This window comes from Equus quagga, chromosome 12, assembly GCF_021613505.1.
Source record: "Equus quagga isolate Etosha38 chromosome 12, UCLA_HA_Equagga_1.0, whole genome shotgun sequence".
Taxonomy (NCBI): Eukaryota; Metazoa; Chordata; class Mammalia; order Perissodactyla; family Equidae; genus Equus; species Equus quagga.
In genome coordinates, this window is record NC_060278.1 from 110222198 (window position 1) to 110244832 (window position 22635).

Sequence of the window (22635 nt, forward strand, 5' to 3'; positions counted from 1 at the left end):
ACTATGATGTGCCACCAACCAAAAGATACATCCCAACCCCAGAAGCAGGCAAAAGGGAGAAATGCATCTCTGAACCGAGGAGAGTATCTTTAGCCAATCAAGCTGACGATAAGAATAAACGTTACTTCCTAGCGACAACAATGACCTGACTGACGTGTGTGAATGCTGCTAAGGTAACTCCAGGCTGGTAGAGTACTTTATTTTAAGGGAGCTACTTGGTGAGCTACAGACAAATGCCCCAGACGTGCACATCTAGCCTGGGCAGAACCTTCTAGGAAATTGTCCTACGGAAATAATTAAGAATTTATGGAAAGCTTTAGCCGCAAGGATGTTTATCGTAGCACTATCTAGAAAAAAATCTGGAAAGAACCTAAATTTCCAACAACTGGGGGTTGGTTAAGTAACAGCTACATCTGTCCGAGCCACAGAGACCAGGAAATGACATGTTTACAGGACTGTGGTGGGTGAAGACGCGAGTACAAAACAGTGTGCACAGTAAACGTCAATGTTGGTCACGGCCAAGTGTGCATGTGCATGGCGAGGCTCCCGCGGTGGGCAGAGGGACTATCTGGAAGCGGGATGATTCTGGATAACTTTTTCTTCAACCTTATGCTTACTTATATTTTTGAAGGTTTTTTAGCTTGAATATGAACTATTTGCATAAAAATAAAAGAACCCAAAATAAGGTAAGATGAAAATCCTCCCTCTCTGCAGGGCCTTCATGGGGCCCCCTCCTGCCCCACTGCTTCACTGGGGCCCAGGGCAGGGCGGGGGCCTTGGGGGCCACTTACTCACGATCTGTCCGGCCGGCAGCACCTGTTCCCCGGTGTCGTTGGGGAAGGAGAGCACCGCTGAGGGGAGGAGACACACGCGTCAGCCAGGCCGGGCCACCCTGGGTGTCTCCGACAGCTGGAGATGCAGGCCCGACAAAAGGCCCCCCCTGGGGTCCCCCCACCCCAGGGTTCCGGGGCCCAGCAGGCAGTGATGCTCGGGCGCTCCGAGCCCCAGGCCCCCGCCCCCAGGCCGGCGCCCTCACGGTGGCAGCGCGGGAAGCCGGTGAAGCCCTCGGCACACGCGTCGCACCGCTCCCCTGTGAAGTTCGGCCGGCAGTAGCAGCGGCCCGTCAGGTCCTCACACGTCCCATCGGTGAAGTCCGACTCGCAGTTGCAGCCTGGGTGGGGCGGAAGCAGGAGGTCCTGAGACCCCAAGCCCAGGGCTGTCAGGCCCCGGGGGGCTGGTCCAGGAAGGGGCGGTCTTTGCCTACCAGTCTGAGTAGTGGGATGAGAGCTGTGGCCAGGACTCCCAGAGCAGTGCAAGGGCCCCGGGGCCGCAGGGAGCCTGAGGCCCTGGGACACCCCTGCCTGCGCAGACCCTGTTCCCGGGACGTTCCTGCCTGGGCAGAACCCCAAGACCTAGGATGTCCCTGCCCTAGGACACCCCTACCCGGGCAGACCCTGCTCCCCTGGAAACCCCACCCAGGCCGATCGCACTCACGGCGGCAGGCGTATGGTGAGTCAAGGGGCTGGTCTGGGGTGCGGTAGAAGCCGGGCAGGCAGCGTTCACAGTTGATGCCGGTGGTGTGATGCTGGGGGTGCAGGGCCGCTGAGTCCAGGGACACTCCACCCCCGGCCCCAGGTGACCCAACTGCACCCTCAGCCCCACGCCTGCCCTCCTGCACAGGGCCCCACCCACGCCGAGTGCCTCAGTCTCCTGAGCCCCCAACGCAGGCCTGGCAGCAGCCCGGCCCCACCTGGCAGTCGATGCACACGCCCCCACCCTGGTAGATGTTGTCCTGGTTCTGGCTGGCATTGCGCCGGTCCACCTCGGGGTCGTAGTAGCAGTCGTGGGCATGGCTGTGACAGTTGCAGGCTGGAGAGAAGGGGGATTAGCTGTCAGACGGCCCTCCATCACCCGGCCTGGCTGGGACTGCTGGGACCCCCAGGGCACGTCCCACAAATCAAAGACGACCCCAGGTGTGGCCTGGCTCAGATGGCAGAACGTGCCATGTTGCCTCAGTGTGCCAACAACACACATGTGCATAAGTGTGTATACACGTGTGTGTCAGTGAGTGAGTGAGCGCATTGTGAGCACTGTGCAAGTGTGTGTGTGAACACACGCGGGGGCGTGCGTTGTGCATGCATATGCATTTGAGTGTACACACGAACATGTGGGTGAGCATTGTGTGTGCATGTGAGTGCTGTCAGCGTTAGGTAAGCACCTGCGCATGTGAGTGCATGTGAGAATGTTGTGCAAGAGTGTGTGTGAGAGTGTGTACGTGGGGGGACACTCACACTGGCACTCGTTGGCATTGTCGGTGGTGGCAGGCTTCCATGGCTGCTGGTTGAAGCCAGGGCAGCAGCGGTCACAGGAGCCCCCACATGTGTTGTGCTGGCAGGCGCACTGCAGCCTGTGGGGGACACAGGGCACAAGAAGGGCTCAGCCCCACGGTGGACCCAGAGGGACCCAAGGAAGCAGAGGCAGTAGGGGCTAGGTAGGGCCTTCGTGGAGGATGGGAGCTGGGGAAGGGGTATGTGTTGGTGGGTGGGGCCTGGGGCAGGGTAGTGAGTGGTCAGTAGTCCCTGCCTGCAGGTCAGCCTGGAGCCCTGGGTCCTTCGAGATCAAGCTATGCCCTCCCCACCAGGGCTAGGACCCACGGCCAAGCTCACAGCCTTCATGGGCCAGCTCTGAGGTTCAGGTCTTGCCCAGCAGGCAGCCCTGAGCTCAGCCAGACGCCCCCATACGTCCAGGGCACCTCCCAGGGGCAAGTGGCCAAGAATTGCTTCCTCTTCCAGCCATGGGTGGACACGAGTCAGAGGGCTGGAACCCTGCCTGCTGTCCTGGAGAGCAGCTCCTGTTGGCTCAGTGGGCAGGGGGACAGCTGGTCACAGCTGAGGACTGAGCCACCTACCGCACAGGACAACCGTGCCAAAGCCCCACCTCTCGGCACACACCTCCACAACTCAGCTGAGGTGGGGCAGGGATCACAGCCCCGTCCCGGGCTGTTTGCTCCGTGGCCCAGGCCAGCGCCACGGCTGCAGCGCTGCGCGTGTCCTGAGCAGCACCCCAGATGCCAGTCCAGGAAGACAAGACCCGAACTTCAAATCATGTGAGCCCAGCCCGTCCCCCACGAGGGTCCACAAGGCCTTGGAGTCACCCCGGTGCCTGACAGAGTCCAGGGACATGTAGGGGCCTCAGGAGGAGAGGACACAGGAACAGCCTGCCACAGCAGGTAACTGCAGGAAGCCGGTCTGCGTTCACCCGGCTCCGAGGACCTGCAGCCAGAGGCCTGTGTTTGATTTTTCAATAATCTACATGGTCAAGGCACCTCTAAACCAAGAAAGTAACATAAAGAGCGGTGCCGGGCTAGAGATGCCCGGGGGTGTTTGGTGAAAGCCATCACAAAACCAGTCTGGAGGGAGTCTTCCCAAGGCAGGGCCCACGGCACCGCACGGATGACGCCCAGCCGAACTCGCAGGGGAACAGCACAGGAGCGTCAGCCAGCGCGGCCACAGCAAGACTCGACCCCAGAACTTCCCTTAACGGAGCAATCACATAGAAACCAGAAAAGAAGGCTGTGTAAAGATTGTAACTGAAGGAATCTGAAACAAAACAACGCAATGCTATGAAAAATAGGCACATGTTGACCAAAGACCAATCAAAATTTCTGTAAAGGAAAATAAAATCATTGAAATGAAAGACCCAATAGAAGGGCTACACAGAAGGTCAGACACAGCTGAAGAGAGGGTCGGTGAACCGGAGGAACCATCCCGAAAGCAGCTCAGATGAGAGGACGGAATACGAGAAGTTCTGAGACAGAAGGAAACCTTGAGAAGGTCCCGTCTGTGTAAGGAGAATTCCAGAAAGAGAAAAGAGGCAGGTGGCGGGACAGCCAACAGTCAGAGAGCCAAGGGCCAAGAATGGTCTTGAGTTAATGAAGACACCTATTCTCAGATTCAAACAGCTTGAGTCCTGAGCAACAGAATACATGTCCACTCCTTGACACCAGAGTGAATCTGCAGAGAATCAAGAGAAGATCATGGAAACATCCAGAAAAGGCAGACACTGGTGCAGGTGACGGCGGCCTCTCCCAACCATCAAGAGACGCCAGAGACAGTGAGACGAGCTCTCCAAAGTGCTGAGAGACACGGCGCCAACCAGGAATTCTGCAGTCAGCTCCATTATCACCCAAGAGGAAGCGAAACGGCCATCTCCAGACGACGACTAACAGACTCCCGTGGAAAGAACAGCTGAAGATGCATTTCAGGAGAAGGAAACCGAGTTCCTGGGTGCAAAGAGAACAAGGGACTGGGGAGACAAGTGGGCAGCTCCACAGGCAGTGGCGATGGAGCTCCGCTGGGCAGAACCCCACATGGGGCCAGGGCACTCGGGCCATGTCATCAGGGAGATGGCAGAAGAGCTGGTTAACTCTGGATTCAGTTAAGTCAGGTATGCCTGACAGTAAACAGGAGGAGGAAAGGAATGTAACAGGGTCACCAACTGAATGTCCCCCCCCCCAAATTCACATGTGAAACCTACCCCCCAGGTGACAGTCGCTGTGTGGAGGTGGGGCCTTTGGGAGGTGATTAGGTGATGGGGTGGAGCCTCATGAACGCTATTAGTGTCCTTATACAGGGACCCCAGAGAGCTTTCTTCCCCCTTCCACCACGTGAGGACACAGCAAGAAGCTGTCATCTGTGAACCAGGGAGCAGGTCCTCGCCAGCCTCCAGAACTGTGAGAAGGAAATGTCCGTTTATAAGCCATCCATGCTACGGAACGGACTCAGGTACCAACAGAAACAAAACGTGTAACTTTCAAATCAAGGGAAAGGGTGAGAATGAATGAGAGGTTCAGTACAGAGCCGGGCAGGTTGTCAGCACTCAAAATGATGGGGTTGACAATGGAGGTGGGAGAGAGGGTACAGGTGGGGTTGGAAGCACAGCTGACGGTGGAGGAGGTGATGGTGATGGTAGGAGTGGTGACAGTGCTACAGGTAGGGGTGTTGGAGCTGGTGGTGATGGTGATGGAGGTAAAGGGGCAGAGACAAGCCAGCTGGAGGGGCAGAGGTAGTGGGAAATGGGTGCAGTGAGAACCTGGCAGGTTAATTATTTCGGGACATTGGTGTGTGAGAGCGTTGGTGCTGTGGTTCTGGGGAAGATGCCCAGTCCACATCATCACTCGTTCCCTGCAGGGTGAGCTGAGCTCATTCCACCCCCACGTGCAGGTGAGTCAGGTGGACGCGGCGCCTTCCCAGCAGGTGAGGGCAGGCCTGCTTCTCCTCCGAGGCTCATCTGGCTGCCTAGCAGGTTCCCCTCCCAGCTCTCACGAGTTCCCACTTGGCACTTAATTTCCCAGAGCAATCAACTGCCCCTGAGCTCGGCGCCTGATGCTGTGGGCAGGAGCCTGGCCCAGGCTGCACTGAGGCTGGAGGGCCAGGTGGGTCCTGAGGGCCTGCGGGAGGGAAGCAGCCGGCCTGAGCCCCCCAGCTAGGGGGACTGCACCCCTCCCTCCTTCAGACCCACTGGCCACACCTGAAGAGGTCTGGGTTTGCCTCTTGGTGCAGCTTTGACCGTGAGAACAGGGGTGAGCTTCTGTGCTGTCTGGGCTTCACTTGCCTCCCCTATAAACTGGGGTGTGGACAGAGCGATAAAACCCCAGCGGAAGGCACGGAGCAGGTCCAAAATCCAAGCGCATGAAGTGGGGGGCTGCACAATTTCAAGGTGATGGAAGTAGCTGGGGGAGATTGCCAGCTCCCCGCTGGGGGTGCCCAGGAACCTTGTCCCGGGCTCCCCGTGGCAGGTCCTGCTGTGCCTCTCTCTGTGCACCCCCGTCCCTGCTTCATGAGCCCACAGCACTCAGCCCTGTAGGACCACTGCGCTGGATACAGGTCTGCATGCTCCCTGTCTTCCCAGAACAGGTGTTCCTGGGTGGGACCGTGTCCCCAGTGCAGGAGCAGAGCCCAGCATATGTTAGCTGAACACACAGTTGCTGACAGAAGGTAGGAAGGAGGAACGAATGAAGGAAGGAACCACCGCCAGGGCTGCTGCAAGGCAGGAAGAGGACAGCCCTGGCCTAGTGCCAGGCTCCAGCTGTTAATTTGGTGAACACTCATGGCCGAATTAGGGTGCCTGGAGCCACTCAGGCACACAACATCTACAGGCAGCCTGTTACAGATGCAGACTCCTGGGATCTGGACCCTCTCTGGAGGCCTCAGCTGCCCCGAGCTGGGTGAGCACAGCGCATGTCAGACAGGGCTCTCTGGGTGACTCCTTGTCCTGGGCTGTGGCCCCTGACTAGAGTGGAGGGCAAAGGTCGGGGGGGGGGCAGCAGGGACTGTGTCGTTGTGGCCTGAGGGCAGGTGGGGGAGCACCCCACCCACCCCGGAGGACAGAGACAGGCAGCCTCAGGCCCATCACCTCCCTCTCTCACTCCCCTCCATAGGGCCCTGGGCTTCTCCTGAGGCGAGAGGGGCAGCTGGTTCAGGGGTCCAAACAAGAACCCCACCTCTGCTGGCAGCAGGACAAATAGGCCCAACCCAGGCACAGGGCACCTCAGGGAGGCTCCCCATGGCACTGCCTTCCCCTCACTGTGCACATGGGGAAACTGAGGCCACAAGTGGTAGCTGGTGCAGGACACACGGGGACAGGGACATGGTGGGCAATGGAACTCCTCCCTGGGTTGGGCAAGGGATGAGGGGGATGGGCAGGGACCGACGGCCTCACCTGAAGGGGTCTGTGGGGTCTTTGGCATCACAGACATCTGCGTGACCATGGCAGACACAGCGGCCGCCGATGCTGATGTCCTTGATGCTGTAATAGTACTGTACCCATGGCATGAGCACCGTGGCCCACCACACCAGCCCGGCCAAGCACCTGGCCCGCCCACGCCACCCAGACCACCCCACGCTGCCCACACCAGCCCACCCACACTGCCTGGACCACCCCACGCTGCCCACACCAGCCCAGCCTAGCCGCCTGGCCCACCCACACTGCCCACACCAGCCTGGCCTGGCCCACCCAGCCCGCGTGCTCACCCGGCGGGTCACGGTGGGGTCCCGCAGCGCCTTGCCCATGAGGTGGCCCAGCAGCGTGTTGGTGCGCAGGAAGCGCAGGCGGATGTTGGTGGCTTTGGTGAAGTCGCGCAGCAAGGGTGAGTAGGAGAAGTTGGTGGCTCCCGGCCGCCCGTTCACCAGGGACACTACGATCTGCAGACAAGGCGGAGGGTCAGGCCAGGGCCTGGTCGCCACGATCAGACCGGCCAGGACCCCGCGGGCTGCCCCCCAGCCCCACTCTGGGGCCCACCTCGCCGTTCTCCAGTGGCACTATCCGGGAGTACTCCGTGGTGCAGATGACATCGTCGTCCCGCGTGACACGCTCCAGCGTCCGCGGCCCGAATCGCTCCAGGCAGTCCCTCTTGGAGGCTGCAGGAAGTGGACCAGAAGGTGAGGGCACAGGCCCCCAGGAAAGCCCTGGAACCCCGGGCCCGACGGCCATGCCCCTGCGTGTCTGGACTTCCTGAGCCTCACGGCCTCGCTGTGGGGCAGGAAGGCTGCACCCACCTCGATGGCCACCGCCAGCCCCACACGGTTCTGCCAAAGAGTGGTGCTCTGGCTGACCGAGGAGCCTTCTTGGGAGGGCTTGGCGGGGACCCACACCGGCCCCTGCCCCTGCCCCAAGCCCAGGGACTCTGAAGTCGCCCACTGTGCGACCTGACCCCTCCGGGCCTTTGCTGTGCCTGTCCCTCTCTCTGTAGTGAATGTCCCCCTGGATGGCCCCCCCAACCCTGTCCTCAGGGTTCCGTTCTAGGCTGTCCTTTAGAGGACTACCATGTCCCCACTTTAGGGCCATGGAGTTTTGGGGGGACATGTGACCCATGCCTGCCCAATCGGAGCATCCCCACCAACATGACTGGTTGGGGTGGCACATGACATAGCCGGCTGGTGAGCATGGGTGCAGGGCCCCCATGCTCTCCTGACCAGGAAGCTAAACAGGCCACCTTTGTCACCTCAGGAGCTGCTGGAGCATGAAGCCAGTCCAGAGGGAGCCGAGAGATGGCACGAAGGATTCCTGGCACCACCAGCCCCTGGACTCAGCTGTGGCCCATGTCAGGGGTGGGAGCCGCTAAACCCCACCTGCCTTCAGGAACCCGCACCCAACAGGCCTGATGCATGCAGGAGCCAGGTGTGAGGGCAGGCCTGCTGTCCAGAGACCTTGAGAAAGCATGAAATGGCAGCCCACCCCAGGGGACACTCCTGGCAAGCCCCTGGCTCTGGGAGACTCACAGGCGAAGAACTGCCACGGCTGGTAGGTGTGGCCGAAGTCTGTGGACCGCTCCAGCACCCAGAGGTCTGGCCGAGGGGAGTTGGCAAACTTGATGAGCACATACGCCACATGGAAAACCTGTGGGGCAGCGAGGGTATTGATGCCCGAGGCCCTTCATGATGCTTGGGCATGGGCACACACACCCTGGGAGATGGGGCTCCCTTTTCTCACAGTGGACACCTGTGGGTTTGCCTGCAAGGGCCAGATGCACCCAGGGGACAGGGCCAGCTGGCCCAGGGAGCAGCCTCTGGGCTTGCAGACCAGCCTGTGGCCACTGAGGCCTGACCGGGGACACAGAGATGAACGGTGGGAAGCCGTGGTTTCTGAAGGGCTCCCCTCCTGGGCTTGGGAGCTCAGGCCACCTGCCTGCCCATCCCTGCCCCAGGAGATCAGAGAGCCACACTGGTCCTGTGGGCTCTGAGGCTGTAGTCAGGCTGGGTGGGGACTGGGGCCAGATGGGGCACACGGTAGGGGACAGCCTGTTTACAGGGCCCAGGCAGTGGGGCTGGGCAAGGTGAAGACCGGACCTCATCCTACTGTCCCCAAAGCTCTGGTGGTCAGCCTGGACAGGTGGCTAGACAGCATCCCTAGCTCCCAAGTGAGCCTGGCCTCCTCACACAGCTGGCAGGTGAACCCCCTCCTGGGACAGGGGACCTTGTCTCAACTTCACCCTTGTCACTCCCTCATCATTCTCAGAGCCAACTCAGGACCTGCCCCCTTCGCCTGCTGACCAGTGCATGGCCAGTGAAGACCCCGGGGGCAGGTGGCATGGAACAGCTTGGGCCTAGCCCCTGCCATTGTCAGGAGGCCCCAACAGGGGAGACAGATTGGAATGCGGGCCCTCTCTGGGCCGGGCTGAGGAGACCCTGCCAGCTCAGGAGTTGGAGGCTGGAACTTCGCTGGGCCCTGAGTGTGTCAGGGCAGCACCTGGCCAGGGGGAGGGCGAAGCTGCTCCTCCAGTGGCACCCAGAACCCCCAACCCCCTGCCAGGAGGCCCAGGCCCGCCTCTCCTGCTCTCTTCTGTGTCTTGGCTGGACCTCACTCCCAGGGAGGTGCCCACGCTTCGCTTCTCATCTCTTCCTAGCCAGAGGTCAGCATCTGTGGATGTCCCCATGTCCTGTACCCCTGGGGGCTTGGTGGGGCACCTCCTTGGCCATCTGCCCTCCTGCCCTGCAGCCTTGGGCCCCTAGTTCCACCTGGGACATCCCAAACAGGGCACTTTAGACACCTCCTCGGGGAAACCCTCCTGCCTGCAGCCCATCCTTACTGGCCCAAGGGCCCCGGACATGCAGAAACGTGGGAGGGTAGTTAGGTACCCCTTTTAAAAGGCAACTGTTGCGCGGAGGCTGGAGGGCTCTCCTAGGCTGGGGAGCTGGAGTCTCACTGCCAAAGCTATTCCTCATACAGCTTGAGACAGACGTCCCCGTGTCAGTGCCTGGAACCCCTACCCCAGGCCACAAACCCCAGGAAAGGGCTCTGGGTCCACTGAGAACAGCCCACAGGCTCAGGCAGAAGCAGCTGCCCAGCCCGTGGCCTCAGTGATGAGACTGGGCCACCGAGACCCCCGAGAGGGTGGGCACCTCAGCAGGCTCCACTCTTACACACACCTGAGAGTACCCCTGCCCACACACCTCTGGGGGCAAGCCCCTGGCGCCCACCCCAGCCTTGGTCACCCCTACATGCTGACCATAGTTTCCAGGCCTCACAGCTCTGAGGCCACTGAGCCCTTCCCTTCCCCCTCCCCGTGCTCGGCCTGAGGCCAAGGGAACAACAAAGCCAGACGACCATTTACCAGGCTGGGCTCTGTGTGGGGTATGTTTGGACTCCAAGGAGACCTGGGCAGGGCAGGCGGGGGGACAGGGACACCCCAGTCTGCACAGGAGGGCCAGCCACTCAAGAGGAGTTGGGGGCCTGAGACGAAGGGCAGAGACACACTAGTGAACATGCCACACGTGGAGGGTGCCATGCCCGACTCGAGGGCCTGGGATGAGCCCACCCCCCCGACCCCAGGCCCACTCAGGGGGATGCCCCCAGGTGAGCTTTGAACTGCCCACTGGCCTTGAGGGTGATGTCACACCCCAGGCCACCCACTGCACCCTCAGCGGGACCTTGCCCAGCCCAAGGGAGCAGGTCCCCTTCCAGCGTTGGGTGCTCTGGATTTCTGCCCCAGACCAGCAGGGCTCCTGCCGGCCAGCTAGGCCCTGGAGACTACGGGCGCTACAGGGAAGAGCGGGAGTCCCCTCCAGGGCTGCATGAGGCCCACAGTCACCCGCTAGCCCTTGTCAGCCTGAAGCTGCTGTGGTGACCCCACAGAAGGATGAAGGAGGGACCGTGGACCCCTTGTGGCCCCAGCTCTCAGGAGGCACAGGTTGCTAAGAATCCAGGCAGGGGGTAGGGTCCCAGGACCCCGAGACACACCCATTCTGAGTCCTGCCCTTCCCAGAAGGCCTGGCGTTTGTAGGGACAGGCCCAAGTGAAGCCAGGAGAGGCCTTTCCCGGGGGGTTGGGGGGGGGGGGCACAGGCCTATTCACTCACTGCCAGGCTCTGAGGTCATCTTGCGTCTCACTCCGCCCAGTCGGGGGAGGGGCTCAAGCCTCTGTGGGGATGGATGTACACCCAGCCTGGCACCTTGGCCAACCCTCAGGCATTCCCGGAACCCTGGTGGGGCAGGGGGAGCCTGGGGGGCCTGGGTGTGCATGAGACACAAACGCAGGCTGCTCTTGGGGGCCAGCAGCACGGCCCCTACCAAAGGCCCTTGAGATTAAAATCTCCCGGCAAGTCCCCGGGGACCCACCCCCGCCTTTCCCTGAGCGAGGCCACCAGGCTGCACCCTCCGCTGGCCAGCTCTGTCCCTCCCCCAGGTCGGCGGGCCGGTCGCATTTTTCCCAGCTGAGAGCACTTGCACAAATATTGACTCGACGACACTGATCAGGCAGGACAAGGGCAGCATGAGACTTCCACCCCCACACCCGGCACGCTGGGATGCGCTAATGAAAGACCCTGCCTCTGTCTGTCTGTCCACCTGGTCATCCGTCTGTCATACAGGCCCCAGACAGCTGTCCCTGAGGCCCTGGCCCAGGCTGGCGAGGAAGGAAGGTGTGTGCTCAGCGCTCCCCATCTACCCTCAATCTGGTCCCAGCTCCCAGGGCCACACAGCTGCCCTGGGCACGACCCGGGGTGGGTGCAGACCCCTGCCCTCGCTGGACACAGCCTTCCCCCAGCCCCACCCACTCTGCTCCACTGCCAAGTTGGGCTGACCTTTCCTGCTGCTACAGAGTCTGTGCAGAAGGAAAAAAATGTCTTTTAAAGCAAAAGCCACAAAGGCCTCGGAGCTATTTTTAACAATCTGGCTATTTTGGGGCCGGCACGTCTCCAGGACAGCAGCCGGACCTGCCTCTTGGCCATCGCCCCCGGCCCCCACACCCAGCCTGACCGGAGGGCCAGGGCTCCCCAGGAGGGGACGTGCCCCATGATCAGTCTGCCAGGGTGCCAAGAGCCCAGAGAGCACGGGTCGGGCAGGAGCCCAGGGGGGGTTCCAGGCTCCAGGAGCCGTGTGGCCCTGGGTGGTCACTTCCCCTCCCTGGGCTCAGGGCAGTGGGAAGATAAACAGCATAGCTGTGGGTGACTTGGTGCCTTTCAAGACGGTGCGATGGTTCTGAGAGCCCTGGAAGCGGCAAGCAGAAGCTAGCAGCCACCGGGCAGGGACACTGCAGAGGGCACCAACACCACACCACACACCCTGATGTCCACAGGCAGAGTCAGGAGGGGAGGGCGCAGGGGACAGGGCTGCGGTCTAGACAGCAGGAGGACAGCTCGAGAGGAAAACTGGTGTTCAGACACCCCGGGGTCTCTGTAGCCCCTGACACGGGGGAAGAGGGTGACTCCTGGGCTCAGGCACCCACGTCACTAAGACAGGGCCACAGCTGGAACCCCCCGGGAGTACACGGTGGTCAGGGCCAGCATACCAACCTCTGCCCAGGCCCTTCTCAGGCCCCTGGCCTGGGGGAGGAGGGGGCCCAGCCCCCACCCTCTCGGCCTGGCAGTGTGAATCACCGGGCAGTCTCTGACTCAGCCCTGGCCCCACAGGAAGCAAGACCCATGCCGATTCCTGGGGACGGGCCCGGGGCCCAGGCTGTGGCTGGGTGGAGGCAGGAAGCCCCTCCTAGACCAGGCATCCGGGCTAGCTCCCTGACCATTCCCCTTGGAGCGAGCCCCGGGGCACCCAGACCTCCTGGACCCCCCAGACTGCTGGGCCGGCCTTCGGGGCCATTGCACTAAATCTGCCTGGCCCAGCCCCCCCAGGTTTGCCCTCTCCTCAATGTGCCCACCCTCTCGGCAGAGACCCCATCTGGAAACCTCCATAAAGACAATCACCCCAGCAGGCGCTGGCTGGGCCAGGCCAGGGCAGGGCAGGTGTGTCTACTCAGGCCCCCAACTGAGCAAATAAACACAGGCATCCACACAACGAGATCAGGGATGCTGAAAACAGGCCACATGTGGACCCGGCTCCCAGAGAGACAGCGAATGGAAAAGCCACTGCTGGAAAAAAGAAAGCATGGCAATGCAGAGAGAACAGGCAGAGGCCCCCGCGACCCCACTCTGCTGGGCGGGGTGCCCAAGTGCAGAGCAGGGTGGCGGGACTCACAGGGGATGGGCAGGGGTAGAAGGGCCCCTGCCAGGTGTGCAGGAGCTCACCAACCAGAGTGGAGGGCAAACGCCTTGTGTGGCCCAGACCCTCGACAGAGCCGGGTCTGGGAGGGATTCCGAGGCCCCAGCCACCCAGGGGCAATCTTGGTCCCCCTGCCTTGAAGGGGGGTTTCCAGGTTCTGCCCAGCGCTCCCTGGCCCTGTCCCCCCACCCCTACAGCCCAGCCCAGGTCAGGCCAGATGGTCTGGGCCCTGGGCCACAGGAAGTAGAGTTTTATCCCAAGGGGACCCCGAAACCCAAACAGTTTAGTCTCCAGTGAGCGGTACTGCAGGAGGCCAACACTGTGCAGTTTGTTTAAAAACAGATGGAAAACAGGACCTCCAGGGCCTGAGGGGTCCAGTGTGAGGTGGCGGGGGTATCTGTGTGTGCCCAGAGACAAGTGTGCCAGGATGGCCACGAGCAGCCACTGAGGGCAAGGATGGCAGTGGCAGGATGCACAGGGCTGAGGATGGGCAGCCCCTCTGAGCAAAAGACCAGCAGAGGGAGGGTCTCGTCAGTTCTCGTGAGGAGAGCCGGGCCTGTATGGCAGGAGGGGGCCTACCCCAGGGATGCCACCAGGACCCCCACGCTGTCCTCCCCCCCCACACACCTGTCCTGGCCACTGGGCTCTGTAACCTGAGCCTGGCCAGCCTCAGCCCCATTTCCTGCCGCTTCCCTCGAACAACCCCACTGACCCGCACGGACGCTGGCCACATGGCTGGGCGCCCAGCCGGGCCTAGAGAGCCAGGCCAGCAGCATGGCCTCGTAACCCAGCAGGCCAGTGTGCACGTCAGGACCAGAAGGCCTGCCCAGAGAGCCCCGAGCCGGCCAGCCTCCGAGGGCGTGCCGCCCGGCACCGGGGTAGGCAGAGCTGCACAGGGAGCCCAACAGCCAAGGCAGCCGGGATGTCCTGGGGCCCTTCCAAGGCACAGGTGCTCACACCCCCATGGACACAGGAGGAAACTGAGCTTGGGAGGCATGGGAGGCAGACGGCCCAGCCGTGTCCAAGCCCAGCATCTCCTTCAGATACCAGCACCAGGGCCTGGTCACTCCACACGGTGCTGTTTCCCCATGTGCCCGGGGAGGACTCACCTCCAAGGGTCAGTGTTTTACTGGGGCTTTGCTCCTTGGCACCCCCATCTTGGCGGGGAGCTGGCAGCCTCCCTACCTCTCCCCTGTCCCCCAGGGAGGGCACGGACGCCTCACCCTGGCATTTCGAGGCCCCCAATCAACACTTTTGGCCTCACACACAACCACCTCAGCCTACACCCCGACGCCAGCCCCTGGTCCCCCTCTGCACCCCCCACCTGGCCCTCCAGTCTGCTTTCCTCCAGCCCTGGGCCTCTCAGGACTGGGACAAAGGGCCAACCTGCCCCACCACAGGGCACATGACGGGAAAACAGCCAGGAGGGGATCAGCATTCCCCACCTGAAGCCGCCTGTGGGGAATGTGGGCCAGGCGGGCAGGTAAAGGGAGGGGTCTGCTGGGGAGAGGCCCTCCCCGAGGGCCAGGCCACCAGGGAGATGTCTGAGAGGGAGGGGGACATCTGGCCAGCCCCAACGCACCCTGCCCAGCTCCTTAAGGCCAGGGGGCTAATGTGGGACAGGGCCTGGGACCCTGTGGCAGAGCCCCTGGTGGGGCAGGGCACTTCAGTCAGGACCCACCCTGCCGCGTGGTCTGAGCTGGGGTGGTGAGAAACCAAGCCCACCCTGCCCTGGGTGCGGGGAAGGGGAAGCCCGAGGCCGGCAGGAAGCCCCTGGGGGAGACAGGAGATAAACAAGAACCCCATGGCCCTGGGGAGGACCCCTGGGCGGGTCACCAGTGGGACTCAGTCACCAGCTGTGGAGTCTTCCCGTGCCCCAGCCTGAAGAGAAGCCCCTCCGAGGTCGGCACCCACCAAGGCCCAGACCAATGAGTCGGTCCTCTCAGGTCTGAGGATTCCTGGCCGAGGCCCACACAGAGAGCAGGGCAGGGAGCCAAGGCCTGGCCTCTCCGTGCCCTTCCCAGCCAGGCCTTTGCTCCTGGAGCCTTGGTTTCTCCATCTGAAAAATGGGAAGGGAGAGGGTCCAACGGCCCCCCACCTTACCCTGGGATGGGAAAGATCAGAACAAGATGAGGTGTGGCCTGAGGAAAGGAAGAGCTGGCTCATGGAGGACCCACAGGGCTCGATGGCCCCCAGACGGACAGATGGACACACACTGCAGGGAGCAGGCCCACTAGCCCTAGCTCCCCCCGCCAGGCGCAACATGGAGGCTGTGATGCAGCCCACCCGCCCCCTTTCTCAGTCCTCCCGGGGCAGGAAGGCCTCCTGTGCCCAGTGCCAGCTGCCCCCACCCCTCTTCCCAGGGCATCCGCTCCAGATCCCAGAACAAAGGCCACTGGCAGCTCGCGCAGGGGGAGTGCCCAGACCCATGGCTTCAGCTGGGCTTCCTGACAGAAGCCCCAGCCCCACCCCAGGATGCACGCCTTGAAGGACTGCCGGGCCCCAACGTGGGAGAGCCCCAGTAGGGATCCCAGCCTCCTGCTTGGCCCATCCCCCCATCTGCACCAGGGAGGGTGCGCGGAGGGTCCTGTCCTGGGGACATCCCGGTCTGACTGTGCAGCCGCTCCTGTCACCAGAGCTGGGGGGACTTGAGGGCCAGACCCCAGGGTCCCTGCGAGGGCCAGTCAGACATACTCCAGGCCCACTCCTCCCAACGCTTCTCCCTGGGGGTCCGGCCCTGGCCACTGCCCCTCCAGAGTCCTCACCTTCCTCTTTCTATCCTACATAGGGCTCCTCCACCCCCAGACTGGGCACTGATGGCAGGACCCAGTCTCTGTCCCTGACCCCACAGGCAGCGGCACCCAAGGGACCCCGGGCCTGCCGGGCACCTCAGGGAGGAAGGGGCAGTGTGCTTCCTTTTTCTGAAAGATGAGGCGGTGAACTCGGTAATTTCCTCTGGAGTTCTGCTGAGGCTCATCCCCGGGAGAGAGACTCCTCTCACCCACAGAGCTGGAAACCCGCCCCCTGCCCCAACTCCAGAGCACATGGGTAGGCAGTCCCCGTGCTCCCCCGCCCCCCACAACCAGGGCTGGCAGCCCCTTCGCCCAAACCAAGACAGGGGCTTGGTGGATTCATCTGCTGAAGGGAGGAAGGAGGGAGAGAGTGGGGAGGGAGAAAAGGAAGGAGAGAGCCAGGGAGGAGGAGGAGGAGGGAGAGAGGGAAAGGCAGACGGGCAGAGGGAAGGGCAGGTGGGTGGGTCAGCCTGCCCCCAGGCAGCTGGAAATGGCCCCTTTCCCCTTTGTGTCATTTTACAGTTGGGGAAACCGAGGCTTGGAGAGGCAAGATGTGCGTGGTGAAAGCCTCTGCCTGGCCCGGGACTGGCTACAGAGCAGACGCGCTGCTGCCTGACGTCTCCAGCCCGTTTCACAGACAGAGAAACTGAGGCTCAGGGGGCAACAGAGCCAGGAGTGGGCAGAGCCACAGGGCATGGGGCGGAGTGACATCCAAGTGCCTCCCTGGCCCCACCCAGTGCACCTTGAGCGGGCACCGTGCCCATCTGCTCTGCGGCCCCCTGGGGTTGCCAGGGAGACTGGGCCATTGTGTGTCCACTTAGGGCCCTTGCTCCTCCCCAAGACTGCCCAGGCCTGTCCCTGGGAGGGAGGAGGAGGAGGGGGAGGGGGAAGAAAGAACCCACCAGCTCTGCACAAGTTCTCGCTGACCGACCCCAGGCGGGGCTGGGCTCCACTTCCCCTCCCACCTTCCCGTGGGCACCCCTACGGCGGTGCCCGAGAGAGGGGTCCCCAGGGTCACTTAGGGTCTCGGAGGTCCCTCCCACTCCCAGGTACAGGAGAGCAGAGACATGGTGAAAACCCAGGGAGGGGAGGGAAATGGGCTGAGCCCCACCCACACCTGGGCCAGGTGACTACCAGCCCTGACTCTCAGGCAGGGAGCCCATGGTGGGCAGCCTGCTCCCCAGCCCTCCCCTCCCCTGCCCCTCCCCCCTACTCTGGCTGCTTCTCCCTAGGGCATAACAGCTAATCCAGGCCCGGAAATTCCGGGCCACTTGTTGGGACTTGAACCCACTCCCTCACAGCCCACCCACCCACTGGGCCAAGCCTGTGGGCCTCCAGGCCAGGGGCAGGAGGTGCTGGACACTGGACCCCGAACCTGTCCCCAGCACCCACCCTTCCAGCCAGGCTCACAGGAGACACTTCTCCCTGTCTCTTCTAACAGCCTCAGGATTGGAGGGCAGGAGGCTCAGCAAGGAGTAGAGACCCACCGGGTCACAGCCTGAGATGGTGGCCAAGCCGCCTGGACTCAGACCTCTGGACTCACAGTCCCGCGCTCCATCCTTGCCCCTGCCAACAGCGTAGGGGTCTGACAGGATCGCCTCTAGCCCCAGCTCTCAGGCAGACCCACGGCTGGCTGCTTCCAGGCTCAGCCTCATCTACCTGCCCCCTCCCCGCCCCATCCCAGGAGGCAATGGGACCGTGGGCCTGTTTCACAGGCCAGGACACCAAGGCCAGGCGCCTGGGCGGTCACACCAGGAGTGGGACACAGCTTGAGTTGGACCCAGCCCAGCTCCACCGAGGGGGCTCACTTGTCACTGGGAAACGTCCGCCCCTCCACCCCCCAAAGACCTGCACAGCAGCCTCGAAGGCCAAGGTGAGCCCTGAGCCAGGGCCTGAGTGCTCAGGCACACCTGACCCCGAGGTGGCCTCCACTGCAGCACAGGTATCCCAGGAATGTCCACTTCCTGGCCTCCTCCGAATTCCTGGGGCCCCTCCCACAGCCGCTAGCCAGAGCCTGGCTCCCTGCGGAGGAATTCCTCTGAGTAAACACCAGGCCGTGGCCGGGGCGCAGCATCTCAGGCCTGAGGGGCACGCAGCATCTCAGGCCCACCTCCATGCTGCCCTCTCAGCACCCTCACCCAACTCCCCCAGTCACCTTTGTGAGCCCCCACACCCCCTGGCGCACTTTCCCCGTGCGCCAGGGGTACCGGAAGAACAAAGAGAAGGGCCCGCTGCCATGTCCGTGCTGGGCCCGCCACCAGCAGCCCGTGTGCGCCCAGCCTCCCGGCCCCGCGCCCACTCCGGCTGAGACCTCACGGTCTGTGCCCCGGGGTGGACTCTCTCCAGAGACACAGGGGTGGGGGCTGCAGCGGGCCAGAGAAGGACTCTACCTGGCCCAGGTCCAAGGTGACGTTGACCTCATTGTACTCCAGGCCGCGGGACAGTGGCGGGCTCTGCCACCAGCGCTCCGTGCCGTCGATGGCGTTGCTCACGGGGTGTGCCCTGTTGCTGTTTGCAGCTGTGCAGATGTCGCAGTACTGGCCCTGCGGCAGAGGGGGCAGTCAGACGGCCAAGAAGTACTGGGACCTCTGGACCCTCCAGTCACCCTCTCACCCCATTGCACCGGCCTCCACCCCCAACCTGTGGGCCCTCGTCCACCATTCACTCCACACCCACTGAGCACCTTGACTCAGGGGAAATGGCTCTTGTGAGAGATGGTCACATATCCATCACAGAGGCCACAGGAGAGCAGGGAGGGAGAGAGGCACCTGCTTCCGGTAGGGAAATCAAGGCGGGCCTCTCTAGGGAAGTGGCATCTGAGGCCTACACTGTAAGAGGGGTATGCTCCAGACAGAGGGGCTGCCTGTGTAAAGGCCCTGGGGCAGGAAGAGCCAAGGAGTAAACAACAAGAGTTGAGGGGGAAAAGGGTCCAGTGGAGGGACAAGTCACACACCCCTTACAGACGGAAGCCCTGGGATCATCTGGAGGCGAGGGGTCTAAGTGGCCAGGATGATCAGAGAACCAGATCCCTCCCTGCCTGCACCAGCCTGTTCCCCACTCTCCCCCTGCCAGACTCTCGTGCAGAGCCGTCAGGATTAGGGTCTCCAGAGAGACGGAATTAAGCCATTCCGGCGTCCTGAGGGGACAGGCCCCAGTGGAGGCATGTGGGCAGCTGGCAGGCGAGGCCTGGGCCTCCTGGCTCTGCCACTTCCGAGCCCTGGGACCAAGCCAAGCCCCGGCAGCCGCTGAGCCTCACTGTCCCCATCCGAAGAGTGGGGGTAACGCTGGCACCTGCCTCAGCCGCCGAAGGATTAACGGATCCCACATGGGGCCCGGCAGCTGCTTCTGTCACGGTCCAGCCACCTGCCGGGGGCCTGTCCTCTGGGGGGCAAGGGAGGCCCCTGGCAAGGGCCTGGCCCGCTGTCCATTGGAGAGGAGCAGGTGCTGGGAGCTGGGGGTGGGGCTGGGGACAGAGCTGGGCCCTGGCAGAGTGCAGGCCCAGCCCCCCACCCCGAGGAAACCAGACCTGCTGTCCCGCCACACAAAGGCAGCCCTCTGGGACTTGGCATTGATTGAGGCCTGGAGGCCGCGTCTGGGAAATGTGGCCGCCCCCCCCACCCCAGCCTCCCAGGGGGCCAGACCTCCTCCTAGGAGTTGGAGGTGGGAGCGTGGGAGCTTCCCTGCCCCCACTCCCAGGCTGGGCAGCATAGAGAGCCCCCAGGCCTCCACGGACACATGGCGTGCCCCTGCCACCCCTGGACGCATCTGTCCCAGGCTTCCACCATGCGCTCAGAGGGTGAGATCAGCAGGCAGAACACCCGGGCACCCGGCCAGGGACCCCCAGGACCCTTGTGCTGGGTGCTCCAGGTCACCCCATCTCAGGCCTTGTTCCCACTTGGGGCCTTTGCACCCTCATCTCTTGTGCCGTCTCAGCTAAGCTGTCACCTCCTCAGCAGGGCCCACAAGCCCCAGACCACCCAAGACGCTGACCTGACAACCTGCCCATGCATCACCCTGCTTTATTTATCCTGCGTGAGACTGGAAACTGTCCGCCTTGTTTGCTGCCCCCCTGGCGGAGGGCTCAGCGGTGGGGGCGCCACACCTGCCTTGCTCTTAACTGCAGTCCCGGAGCCCACCACCCAGGGCCACCATAGGCTGGAGCCAAGGAGGACACCCAGAAAAAGCGGCATGATCTGTGGGCCATACTGCCAAGCTCAAATGGTGACCCCCAAACTGGAACCTGGGGCTCTGGCTGCCTGGTCCTGCGGGAGCTCCTGGCGAGTGACAGAGGCAGGGGCTCAGGGAGGTTACTGAAGTCACCGTGCACGTGGGTGCAGCTCATCAGGGGCCTGGCACAGTGGGGGTGGCCACGAAGCTTCCCAGAGGAGGTGAGCAAGACCATCTGGCTGGGTGGCAGGCTTTCTAGAGAAGGCTGCCCGTGGTCAAGACCCTCCCAGGGCCAGGAGCACCATGGGGATGCTGGGTCAAGGGTTGAGGGAGCCCAGGGAAGTTTCTGCTCAGCCCACCCAGAGAGGCAAGGAGAGGCGATTCTTGTCCCCACGTGGCCACCGTGGGGGCCACTCAGTGACCCAGCCTCTCAGCCTGGCTCTGGCTCACAGTGGACGGGGCTGGGGAAACCAGGCGCCCTCCACCCCTCCGCTCAGAGGGTCCTGCCAGGAACAGAGCGAGGAAGCAGGGAGCCGTGATAAGGACTTCCCCTCCCAGTGAGTCACCACGGCGCAGCCGAGCCCCCAGCTTCCCTTGCAGAGTCAGGGCCAGCCCCGAGTTCCGCTGATGGCCACCTGGGGCTGTGAGGGCCCGGGGCCCAAGATGCCCTCTGCCTGCTCCCACTGCCCACACAGCCGCCTTGCCCGGGCCCAGCTGGGACGCCCCGGGCCAGCTTCTGTCCATCTCCTCCAGCGGCCCGTGGGAGCTGCGGCCTGCAGCCATGGCCCGTGTCCTCCGTGAGCCGCCCCCTACGCTGGCACGAGACGAGGCTCTTGGGATGGAGAGAAGGGGGGCTTCATCTCCTTGGCATCTCCTCCACCTGTCCGCTCAGCTCCAGACAGGGCCACGGGCCAGGCCAGGGAGAACAGACCTTGGCCCGAGCAGAGACCGGCACTCCTGCAGGTCCCGGGCCCAGGTGATAAGTGCCAGAGGCCCTCAGAGGGAAGCTCTCGCCTCTCTCCTCTGAAACAGTGAGCTGGGCGAGCAGGTGACCGTGCTCATTCCTGGCCGCTCCCTCGCACACAATGTCCTGGCGACTGCCATTGCCAAGCGGTCACTGTGTTTAGCACAGCTTCCCAGGCTCCTCGAGCCAAGCTCCTATCTTCAGGGGAGGCGGGCCCTCACACCGTGCCCGTTTTCCAGACAAGGAGCCTGAGGCTGCAGGGAAGCCACACAGCACGGAGAGGCAGCAGAGAGGGGTTTGCAGGCCATGGTTCCCAGGCCGCTCCTTTAGCACCACGAGGGGTGATACACGGCCCCTCCCTGCAGGGGTCCAGGCAGCCTCCCCAAGGGCCTGGGGTCCTGGGCCAGGCAGCACGGGTGGGCCACAAGGAGGAGTGGTCCGAGGCGTGGAGGTGGTCTGGAGCCTCTTCTGCCCACAGGGCGGAATCCCAACTGAGCAGTGAGGAGGGGTGGCGGGGGCTCAGCCAGGCCCTCGGGGCAGCTTTGGAGACCCCCATTGAGGCTCCTTGCCTCAACCCCGCCCCTTTGACATCAACCGGATGCATCGAACCCAGCCGGTAGCAAGGACCCTGGTTCCCACCCTCACCCCAGCCAGAGCCTGGTCTGGCTGTGCACCTTTCCAGGCCTCAATTTCCCCATCTGAAATGCTGGCTGGAGCTCCTGTCTCAGCTGTGGGGGCTTAGAGGAGGGCCTTCAGGAGAGCCCAGGAGCCCGGAGGGACACCTCTGTCCCAGGATGGCTGCTGCACCACGGATCCCTCTCAGCTCTTCCCTCCACTGCACGGCCAAGGAGCCAGGTGGGCAGGCAGTGAAGGGGGCCCAGCTGAGGCTCCTTCATTCTTCACCCACCCCAGCTAACCCAGTCTCCAACTACCCTCCTCCCCTCCCCCAGCTTCTCCTACCAGGAAGGTGGCAAGTCCCTGGAGGAGGCAGCTCAAATTACAGCAGCCTTGGGGCCCCCAGACTCTCCCTAAGGTTTAGCAGGGGTGGGAAGATGGGCCTAGCATGGGGTGTCAGGGAGCACCTGGAGAAGACCTCACCTGCCTACCCCCTCAACCCACAACTGACCCCAGGAGGCCTTGCCCACCAAGGAGCCTCACTGGACCCCAGCCCCCAAACTAAGTTCCACAATCTCAACCGCCAGCTTCCTTGGTCAGGTGTCCATGTGTGAGGCCACCTAACCCACTCCCGGCCTACAGGCTCATAGCTCAGGAGGGCATGCCTGCCAGAGGGTCTTCCGGGACAGAAGCCACATCTCTCCAGGGAGACTGAAGGCCACCGACCCCACCTACTGTGGTGCACCGACACTGCCCCAGATTGCAGCTCGGTGTGCCCAACCCCAGTTAAAGATCCGCTTTGCCACCCCCTCCTTGAGGGTCCCACTGAGTCCCTAGACCCTCTTTGCCGCGGGCAGCGAGAGCCTCCTCTGTTTGGCTCCAAACGCGAGGACCCCAGGTTCCTCTCGCCCCATCCCCGTCCCATCCCGACGCCAGCAGGTTCCAGCCTGTCCCGGGGGGAGGCGGAGCGGTCCGCCCCCTCCCCACAGGCAACAGGCGGCGGAGGCCAAGCCCCGCCCTTGCCGGGATCCCGGGACTTGGAGCCGTGAGGGATTGGGCACCCGCCCCCCTCCCGCCCCGCCACCGCCGCCGAACTCGACCGGCGCCC

The 22635-nt window shown here is 63.1% G+C and overlaps 1 protein-coding gene across 1 annotated transcript in view; it reads right to left on the reverse strand.

Annotated features, from left to right (window-relative positions):
* Nucleotides 1–22635, reverse strand: part of LAMA5 (laminin subunit alpha 5) — a 51629-nt gene that overhangs the window by 28295 nt on the left and 699 nt on the right. Inside the window, exons 2-11 of the mRNA XM_046678391.1 lie at nucleotides 18172–18324; nucleotides 8280–8397; nucleotides 7300–7418; nucleotides 7032–7202; nucleotides 6721–6818; nucleotides 2292–2407; nucleotides 1751–1869; nucleotides 1495–1585; nucleotides 1037–1171; nucleotides 792–851 (exon numbers count right to left, since the gene is read on the reverse strand). Of these exons, the coding sequence (XP_046534347.1) occupies nucleotides 792–851; nucleotides 1037–1171; nucleotides 1495–1585; nucleotides 1751–1869; nucleotides 2292–2407; nucleotides 6721–6818; nucleotides 7032–7202; nucleotides 7300–7418; nucleotides 8280–8397; nucleotides 18172–18324 (1180 nt within the window). The remainder of the gene's footprint in view (nucleotides 1–791; nucleotides 852–1036; nucleotides 1172–1494; nucleotides 1586–1750; nucleotides 1870–2291; nucleotides 2408–6720; nucleotides 6819–7031; nucleotides 7203–7299; nucleotides 7419–8279; nucleotides 8398–18171; nucleotides 18325–22635) is intronic.